The sequence below is a fragment of the Echinops telfairi genome, unplaced genomic scaffold (assembly GCF_000313985.2).
Source record: "Echinops telfairi isolate 266 unplaced genomic scaffold, ASM31398v2 ScPeMD7_11;HRSCAF=52, whole genome shotgun sequence".
In the NCBI taxonomy this organism is placed as follows: domain Eukaryota; kingdom Metazoa; phylum Chordata; class Mammalia; order Afrosoricida; family Tenrecidae; genus Echinops; species Echinops telfairi.
In genome coordinates, this window is record NW_022103908.1 from 7,278,837 (window position 1) to 7,288,890 (window position 10,054).

Consider the following 10,054-nt stretch of genomic DNA (forward strand, 5'->3'; position numbering starts at 1 on the left):
TTCCCAGATGTATTTGGCCTACCCTCCCCTTTCCAGAAAGAAAAAAATCACTCCCTGGCAGTGGAACACGTTCGTACTGTATATATCCCATCATCTAGGTTCAAGTGCAACTCTGCCCTGCATTGTGCCAACACAGGGCTAGGGGACAGTGTTGCCCACCTTGGGGAACGCTGTTCTAGAAAAAAACAGGGAGTCCTGGTGGCATAGGTCAGCAGTTGGAAACCCCTAGCCGCTCCAAGGGAGAAAGGAAGCTTTCTACTCCTGTCAAGAGTGGTGGTCTTTGGAACCCACGGAGGCAGTGCTACCCTGCCCCACAGGATCACTGAGTGGAATCGACTCGACGGCAGTGAGCGACGTCTGCGGGGAGTTCTACTGTGGCCCGTGGGGTCACCATGGCGCGAAATCACCTGGACCGCACCTAACAGCAGTCCCATAATGTGAACACGCGCCAGGCATGGGCGACCAAACCCAAACCAAACTCACTACCCGAGAGGCGATGCAGAGCCCTTTTACGGGGGAACTCAGGGCTGTAAGTCTTTGAATGAGTCTTCCAGGAAGATTTTATTTCACGGCAGCCGAGAGGCCTGAACTAGAACCCTGGGCTCAGGGTCTGAGTGGAGACCTGACGAGACACCTGGTTGGACCAGGACGACGGGGCAGGCTGGGCGAAGGCCCGCGGAGGAGACCACCGCCATGCAGACTCGCATCCAGTTGCTGCTCTCCCGGGATGTGCCGGTCTGAAAGAAAGCACCACCCACTCGCTCGGGGACGCACAGTGACCGCACGGCCAGGAAACAGCTTCCCTGGAAGACGCTTTGATTTTCACAGTTTAGTCCCTGCAGGGCGCCCCCCACTCCCCCAGCCCCAAACATCCCTGGAAATTTGGAGATAAAATATGCAACGAGGAATGGGTGGTTACCGTTATGAATTCGAATGACAGCAGTGGAAATTGCCATCTCTAGTTTATTTTTTATTGCGCACAACCAGAATTTATTTAAAGGAAGGAAAGACCATCTGGCTCTCTCTCGTTTTTTTCCTTCCTATTTACAGGATGAAACATTAATCTTGTTCCCTTATAATCACAGTGCCCTTATGATCTTAAGTTCGCAGTGCGGAACTGACGATATTGCTTGCTAATGAAGCCACTGGCAAATTCTTATTTTTTGTTTTTCTTTTTAAAAATGACTTGCTTAAGCCTAGATGTAAAGCCTCATTTAACCTTAACTATTTGCCTGCTAAAATGTATCTGTGTTTCTCTCTGTAGATGATTCCCAACAGTACCATCCCAGAAAACGTGAGCAGCAGTGGAAGGTTCAAACTCGACATCCTGAAAAATAAGGCGAAACGATCTTTAACAAGTTCCCTGGAGAATATCTTCTCAAGGGTGAGACCAGGCGGGGCCTTTGGGTGCTCAGGGCCGGGGTGACCGCTTGCTTGGGCTCGTTCTCAAACTGGCTCATACGCGATTGCCTCAAAAAACAAAAGGAGCGTTAATGTAGTTAATATCTCTTATCAAGAAGCATCTTCAAAAGTTAAGCTTCATTTTCGGATGTAGATTTGTTCTGCTGACTTGGATACCTGAGAGTTAGTATTAAAGATATATGTGCACATCTCTTTATTATACTGACATATCACATATTTATATGTATATATAGACTTTATTATAGCTATAGGATACAGTAGTGATGCCCAATAGTATAAGACCCTTTTATCCTTTGCCACTTCACACTGAGTTATAAAGAAACCCTTCTTTCATCTATTCTAATGGACTGATAAGAAGTGCTGAAAATAAATCAGTGTGTTAGGCTGGGTTGTCTAGAGAAACAAAGCAGAGACACTTATCTATGTGCAAGAAAGAACTTTACATCAGGAAGCAAATGCACACCAGGAAGGCACCCCAGCCAGTTCACTCAAGTCCCCAGGTGCAGTGCTAGCTGGGCCCTCTTTAGATTCACGCAGCTGCAGGCCGAGGACACAGAAGGGGAAGCGGGAAGCAGGGAGCTCACAGGCCAATGAGGGCAGAGGCACATGGATCCAAGATTGGTGGAAGGAGGGCAGGGCGCCAACAGCCCTCAGGGTCGGGGGGACCCACGTGGGGCCTCCCCTGGAGACCGACACAGTCCCAGTGAATTCCCAGCGAGGAGATAGGCATAGTGGCAGAGAGAAACCCTCTCTGTTTGATCTGACTCTTTCTACAAAAGGCCCGGTCTGAAGGAGGGGTCATCAAGCTACCACTTGACTGGCAGATTGAACTCCGCCCCTCATCAGGAGGGTCTGGTTGACATACTCTCTAGTGCCCCAGTGAGTAGGTGCAATGGCAGTGTGCTTATTTGATTTAGTAAATCGGTTCTGATTGTTACATGGGTAATATGGTTCCCTTTGCTCTGAACAATTCGATCCTAAAGCTGTTAGTTGTGATCAAGCAAATGTGTTTTGGGGCTGGGGTGTCAGAGAGCCGAGTGGCTGAGCACAGAGAGAGAGAAAGAGAGCCCCGAAGGGGTGTGGGGTGTGGAGGTGGCCCAGCGCCGTGTGTGGGAGTCTCAGGTTGCTCAGGAGGGTCTCTGCATAGGAAGGCTCCCTGGTTTGGGATGGTGCTTGAGTGCTCAGGAGTACACACCCCTGAGGACCATGGGCCAGCCTGGAGTCAGACCCAGTGTGGAGTAAGGAATATACCGTATATACTCCAGTATAAACATTTTTTATGCTGAGAAAGCCCTCTCGTTTCTTTGTGGTGGAAGTAGGCGCCTCGGCTTGTACTCGAGTGTATATGGTATCGACTCAGCAAGGTGCTCAACAGGAGCGGCCCACTGAACACAGTGAGCATGGCTTCCATTTGTGGGAGAGGCAGTCTGAGTTGGGAGGAGGGGTGGCTGTGTGACTATGACGGTGGAGAACGCTTCCGTACAAGGGACAGATCCCATCAGCCAATGTGCCAAAGAGTGTGGGATCCGTCGAGAAGGGAATGACAGTTATGAAAAGAAAGAAAATGAGAGTGAGCCTTCGGTTGTTGGGTTAGACGTAAAGCTAGCAGTATGAATTCCTGGATTTCAGCGTCTGTATATTCAGAATATAGTCCTTCATTCTGTCCAGTGAGCGGACAGGTGAGCAGGTCTCCTGTGTTGTTTTAGGAGGCAGTTGAATCGATTTCAATTCATAAAGCGCCCTTGAGACAGAGGAGAACTTGCCCCATACATTTTCTTGGCTCTCCTCTCTAAGGAAGCAGATTGCTAGGTCTATCTCCTGCTGAGCCTAGACGAGCCTCAGAATTAGTTCAAACTACCAACGTTTTGTGAAGCAGCTGAGTGCTTACTATCCATGCCACCTTAGCTTTCTTCTATTCACCAGATAATAAACCTGGCGAAGTGGCATCTATATAATAACAAAAACACCAGAAACAGAACCCACCTGCCAACGAGTGGTTCTAACCCATAAGGACCCAATATAGGGCTTCTCTAACTGTACATCTCTGTGGGGGAGCAGACAGCTCATCTTTACCCCTGGGAGCAAGCAGGTAGTGGGTGTGCATTGCCAATCTTGTTGTCAGCAGCTCAGGACTGAACCCATAGTGCCACCAGGGCGCTGTGGGTGGCACCCCGTGCTCACATTTTGGTTTCTAGGTCTTATCCACCGAAAGAAATGAAGGAGTACAAGGTGAGCTTGAAGTGTCCTGGTGCTCAGAGCAAAGTGCTCCAAGATAGATGGATGGAGAAATAATGGCACGGCAGAAAGTTTATGGAAAAATTCTATTGCTTTTAATTCCATTTTCACCATGAACGTTTTGAAGTCCCCTCATTGCGAGGGAGCCAGCCCCTACAAATCATCATGGGTCTGGTAGGTGCAATTGTACAGCGATAATACATCAAGACTCTAGTCAAGTCATAGAGAATAAGAGAGATGGGGACAGAGTAAAATAAAGAGTCAGACACATTTCTTGGTACCATGCTCACCTCAGCCCTTCTTGGTGGTCCACGTGGGGATGTGGGAGGAGGAGAGGGTAGGAGAGAGAGAGGGAGCCGGGAAGGAGGGAGAGGGAAGGAAGGAGAGGGAAGAAGGGGACCCCGGAGGGGGACCGGGACTAGAAGAGATTTATTTCTAACGTAGGCTTATATATTTTGGGTGTGTGTGCAAGCCCCCTAATTGCCACATACATCACATGAAGGGGTTGTATCATTGGCAATACAGCAATGGGAGGGGGATGATCGCGGGGTATACATGCAACAGGAAGAGGAGGGATTAGGGATACACATATGGCAAGATGAGCGGGTCCTAGATTCAGGATTAGCCTAACCTTGGTTACCATACAGCTGATTTGACCAATTTTGAGCTCTCCATCAGGAAAACAATCCTCTGTCCTTAACAGCAGGGAGTGGGCCTCACCTATGACGGGACAGACAGTAGGGTCTGCTTGCTCCGAAGGGCTGATGCCTTCAGGGAGATGGCATGACAATCAATAGTTGCAAGCAGTGCCCTCGGTCTGGCATATGTTTTGGTGGAGAGAAGCTGGGGAACAGCCTTTTTATATCCCACACCTCATAGACCATCAAGATGTAATGGAAGGATAGATAGACGTTGACTACATCTGAGACCACGTGAACATCAAATCAGAGGCTGGCAACAGATTGTACAAATTACTGAATAAAACAGAAAAGGGTGAGTCTGTTCTGCTATAAGAAAATAAATAATAAATGAATACATGGAAAGTTTGATATGAATAGAATATTTATGCAATTAGATGTAGTTATGTCAATGGGTGCAATTAATTCTCATTAGTTACATGAAGTGAGGGAGTTGTGGTGGTGTAGTAGTTACACACATTGAGTGGTTAACCCAAGCTGAGCAGTTCTAAACCATCAGCCTCTCCATGGGAGAAAGATGAGACTGTTTACTCCCATGAAGACTTGGTAGTGAAAGCCCAAGATACACTTGCAGGAGCTACGCAGGAAATAAGCCCCCAGTGATTTTCCTCTAACCATAATTGAAGGTGGGCATGAACTGGTTACCAGAGAGTTTTTGAGAGATGACTGTAGTGGATTAAAATGATCAACCTGACTTGAACCGTTGATTCCCCCTCTGATATACTTTGGGCGCAATCTGGTTTTCAATATGTTTAACATCTTGGTTGTTTTTTTTCCATACTGGGGTTTATCTGATGTATTTTGTTATCGTGGGTAGGTTTCTTGAATCTTTGTTACATGTTTTTCTGTTGTTCAGCATATGAAACCCAGGATTGATGAGCCTATAGAGACAATAATTAGAATAAGAGTTCGGGGGGTGGTGGTGGTGTTGAGGGGCATGTAAAGGGTAGCTGGTTTCAGGAGTTCAAGAAGGAAGAAATGTTTTGAAACTGATTGTGGTAGAAATTGTACAATATTGCTTGATGTGATTCAACTATGGAATGGTATGATGTCTGTATTAGCTCCTCGTAAAATGGTTTTGGAAAAATAAGAAGAGTTATAGTCTCGGAAACCCACAGGAGCATTTTTACTCTGTTGTGTAGGGTCGCTGTGAGTCCCCATGGACTCGATGGCAGTATTTGGTTTTTGGTTACATGAAGTAGAGCAGTGGTTCTCAGCCTTCTAAGGCGGCGACCCTTTAATACAGTTCCTCATGTGGTGGTGACCCCCAACCATAAAATTATTTTTGTTGCTACTTCATCACTGTCATTTTGCTACTGTTATGAATCAGGCGACCCCTGTGAAAGGATCGTTCGACCCCCAAAGGGATCACAACCCACCAGTTGAGAACCGCTGAAGTAGAGGGATCTCATCATTTAAAAAATAAATGAAATAAAAGGAGAGCGAGAGTGGCTATCGATTAGTGAAATATACTGCCAGAAGTCTCTGTTTGAATTTAAAGTGAGAAAAAAAAAAAAGCCCCAAACCGACCCACTACCCATGACTTAGGTCAGAGTAGAACTGCCCCGTTGGGTCTCCATGTCTGTAAAGCTTCATGGAAGTAGATGGCTTCGTCTTCCTCCCCGGGAATGCTGACTGCTCAGCGAGCAGCCTGACCCATCCGCAACCGTGGCTCCTTGAAAGGGCAAGGCTTCCTGCCAGCTGAGGGCTTTGTTTTGCAAGGCAGGGTAATTTTTCAACTTTTCACAGAGTCAAGAACAGCTGGCTGTCTAAAGCCACTGGCTGCAGGGGTCATGAGCTCAGTAACAGTTCCTTAATACAGGCCCTGTGTAAGACTGCTCCATACCCAGAATTCAGTAACCCTCCACGAAGACTCAGAGGGTAGGCCCAGAGAAACTGGGGATGGTGTGGTTGAGGATGCATGGTCTATCAAAGCATCCCTGTGTACCGTCAGCTTGTGCTTCGCTGCTTCTCGAGTGACCTCGGTAGGCAAATGGTCACCATTAGTAAGGTGAATCTTGCTAGTCCTACTTGAACAAAGAAATTCATTTTTGAGACATCTACAATTACACACATCTGATCTACCCTCTACTCTGTGGGGTGAGAAGCAGCACGGAAACAGGGGGTTCTGATAGGTAGCACCATGCTATATCACAGTCTCTATTAGTGAGGATTCATTTGGCTGGTGTGGTCCCGCACTTGCAGTACCAGCACTGAAAAAAGACCCTCAAAGAGGCGGATTGACCAGGGGCACAAACATCTCAACGATTGTGGGGACGGTGCAGGGTCTGATGGTGTCTGTTTCCGTTCGACACAGGGGCGCTATGAGCCGGGACCGACTTGATGGCACCCAACAACAACTGGGTTGGAACTGATTACAAGTACAAGAGCAGCAGCCAGGGCTTGCTTGCACCCTGCTGTATGAAAACTCCCATAGCAAGAAGGGTTCACTGGGTTCCTAAAACGTACCAGCTCTGCCCACCCCATCCCACCCACCCCTTTAAGTTCTCTCAGAGAACGTGGGCATTCCAGACACGGAGGCTGGGCTTACACTGATGACTTTTGCTATGAAGTCTTATCTTTTTGACACTCTAAATTGCCTTCACACCTTCTGTACACGTGCTTTTCCAAATTTCTTTTTCCACTTCCACTCTTCTAGCTGTGCTCTGGGTTTGCAGTACCCGACTCGTAGTCTCTGTACATAGTGCACAAACTCCCATCCCCGAAGGAAAACCTGCTGCCATCAAATCAATTCTACCTCCTAGTGACCCTCTGTGTTAGTCTGGGTGGACTAGAGAAACAAATTCATAAACACGCATATGTACATAAGGGAGAGGTTTAGATACAAAAGCAATTGAACATTAAGAAGACATCCCAGGCCAGTCCAAGGTCATAAGTCCGATATTAGCTCATATCGGCTAATTAGCCCGACAGCAATTTAGAAAGTCCTCTTCACACTCACAAAACACATGCAATGAAGCCGAATGTAGAAGATCACAGGCCAGTGGGAAGAAAGTCTTTGGAGGTAGAAGCATCTCAGCGCTGGCAGAGGTCTCCACGTGGCCATTCCAATTCCCAGGGCTGCATCAGGGTAGGCCCATGTGGCATCTCCTCAGGGACGCGTCGTAGGAAGTCAGCCTTGTCAGTAGAGAGTCTCCAAGGGAATGACCTGAGAGAGATTGGTGTCTCCTGCCTCCAAGAAGGAATTTCCAGATTTCCCAGAATTCTCAGGAGGCCATGCCCACACAGAAGTCTCATTGGCTATCTCCAGATTGATAGCCTAGACTCCACCCCTACACTCTAAATCCTTAAATTGACACCAGTTTAGGTGCCTACCACACCCTCCAGGACAGAGAATAACTGCCCCTCTGGGTTTCAAAACCTTGGAGTCTTTTAAAGGCTGCATTGTGACTGGTGGGTTTGAACCTCTGACCTAACGATTGGCAGCTCAAGGGCTAACCAACTAGCCACCAAGGTTCCGTATATTGTTTCCCTTAATACCTAATTCTTTGTAGAATATTTCTTACCTTTTGGGGGGGTCTTATCCTGTAACTTGTGGGTCTGAATTCTTCTCATATTTAAAGCGAAGACAATAAATTAATATAACTTAATAGCTGAAAAATAGTGAAACCCCCTTTAGCTAAGAAATTAGAGATGATGTGGTCTATCCAGTGCAATTTTCTGAATCAGCGCCCCAATTAGCTCCAGTTACAGGCCTAAAAGCCAAAACACCAAGAAAAAAATTTTTATTTTGGTTGGGCTGTGTTATCTGTCTTTCTGAATCTATCCATTCCCTGTGCATAGGAAGTGGTGTTTCAGTGTAGTTTGCACTTGTGTTTCCCCAATGGCTAATGATGTTGGGCATCTTTTCATATGTGTTTCGGCCACTTGAATATATTCTTTTTTTTTAAACTTGGAAATATTTATTCTTTTTTTATCATTTTATTGGGGGCTCATGCAACTCTTATCACAATCCATACATATATCAATTGTATAAAGCACATTTGTACATTCATTACCCTCATCATTCTCAAAACATTTGCTCTCCATGTTGTCCCCTCCTCATTTTCCCCCTCCCTCCCTACTTCCCGCACCCTCATGAACCCTTGATAATTTATAAATTATTATTTTGTCATATCTTACACTGGACTTGAATATATTCTTTAGAGAACTGTCTGTTCAGAGACTCAGCTCGTTTTTAAATAGGAGTTTCTTTTTTCCTATTGAATTGAAGGAGTTCTTTAAGTATTCTGGGTGCACATCCTGCATCAACTGTATGCATACACTTTGGAAAAACGTCTTCTTCCTTTCCGTGGGCTGCCTTTACGTGTGTTCATCGGTGCACACACCTTTTTCATTTTGATGATGTTCCGTTTATACGTGCTTGTGTTTTTCTAGTATCTTCTTGAAGAAACTCTGTCTTTAAGAACAAAAATCACCCCTTCTGGTTGTCCAGCTCTGGGGTTCTCGATGAGGACAGGAGTAGTACCGTGTGCAGCTCTCGCTAACTCGTGGATTTGCACTCAGGGATCACGGCTTCCTCACACCCACGCTGCCTCACTTCTGTTGCTGTATCTCAGTATCACCTTGAAACGTAGCACGGAATTGCTCACACATTGAGATCATGCAGTTTTCTTCTGTGACATATGAAGATGCTTGTTATTTATAAATGGATTTTAGGTAACTTTTACAGTATCAGTGGTGGTATAGAGCTCTGGGAGCTCTGGGGGTGCAGTGGTTGAGTGTTGGGTGGCGATCTATGTGTTTGGTAGTTCAAAACCACCAGCAGCCCCTTTGGGAGAAATACTGAAAAGAGTTACTGTCTCGGAAACCCACAAGGGGTCGCTATGAGTCAGCAATGTCCCAATGGCAGTGAGTTACTATAGCTGTGAGAACACTCACTCTTTTATTCTGCATTAATGCATACCTTTGTCAAGCATGTTTTTGAGTTCTGTGCCATTAGCTTTGTCAATCTGGGCAAATTATTTCAACTTGCTGAGACCTTGTGCCTTTCTCAGTAAAACAAAAATAATAATCCCGAGGATGAAGTGGCTGTATAGTAAAAACCTGCTACCATCGAACTGAGGCTTACTTATGGCAAACCCATGTGTGTCAGAGTGACCCAAGGGATGTCATTGGCTGGTCTTTCAGAAGTAAATTGCCAGGTCTTGCTTCTGAGACCCCCTCTGGGTGGGTTTGAACTGCCAACCTTTTAGTTAGCAGCCAAGCGCATTAACCATTTGCACCACAGGGACTCTAGCAGGATTGAACACACCCTGCACCCGCTTCTTGTTGGGCCACTTGCCAGCTAGGAATAGTGCTTATATTTTAAAATGAGTTGTTAAAAAAAGAAAGAAAAGAAAAGAAAAAGAAAAACATGACAGAAATCATAGGTAGTCTGTAAATCCTAACATTTTAAAGATCTGGTCCTTGATAGATAAAAGTTTGCAACATAGTCGGTTGAACAAATCCATTTAACTGAGCTCCTCTCCCTTAAGACGTTTCTGAACTTTTACTAAAAGATTTAAAACCAAACTTCCACCATAACGTTACCCGTACATCCACACACATAAAGGCAGCAGCAGAGGAAATGACTGCAGGTGGGCAGATGAGTGATAACTGCCTTAGCAGAGTACAGAAATCCCCTGTGGGGACATTTTCCATTTGAAACAAGCTGATTTTTCACAGACAGCACCACC

The 10,054-nt window shown here is 46.0% G+C and overlaps 1 protein-coding gene across 1 annotated transcript in view; it reads left to right on the forward strand.

Annotated features, from left to right (window-relative positions):
- The first annotated feature begins 781 nt into the window (after positions 1 to 781).
- The window catches only part of TBC1D4 (TBC1 domain family member 4), a 60,664-nt gene continuing 51,391 nt past the window's right edge, over positions 782 to 10,054 (forward strand). The window contains exons 1-2 of the mRNA XM_045287072.1: positions 782 to 827; positions 1,265 to 1,384. Of these exons, the coding sequence (XP_045143007.1) occupies positions 1,265 to 1,384 (120 nt within the window). The 5' untranslated portion in view covers positions 782 to 827. The remainder of the gene's footprint in view (positions 828 to 1,264; positions 1,385 to 10,054) is intronic.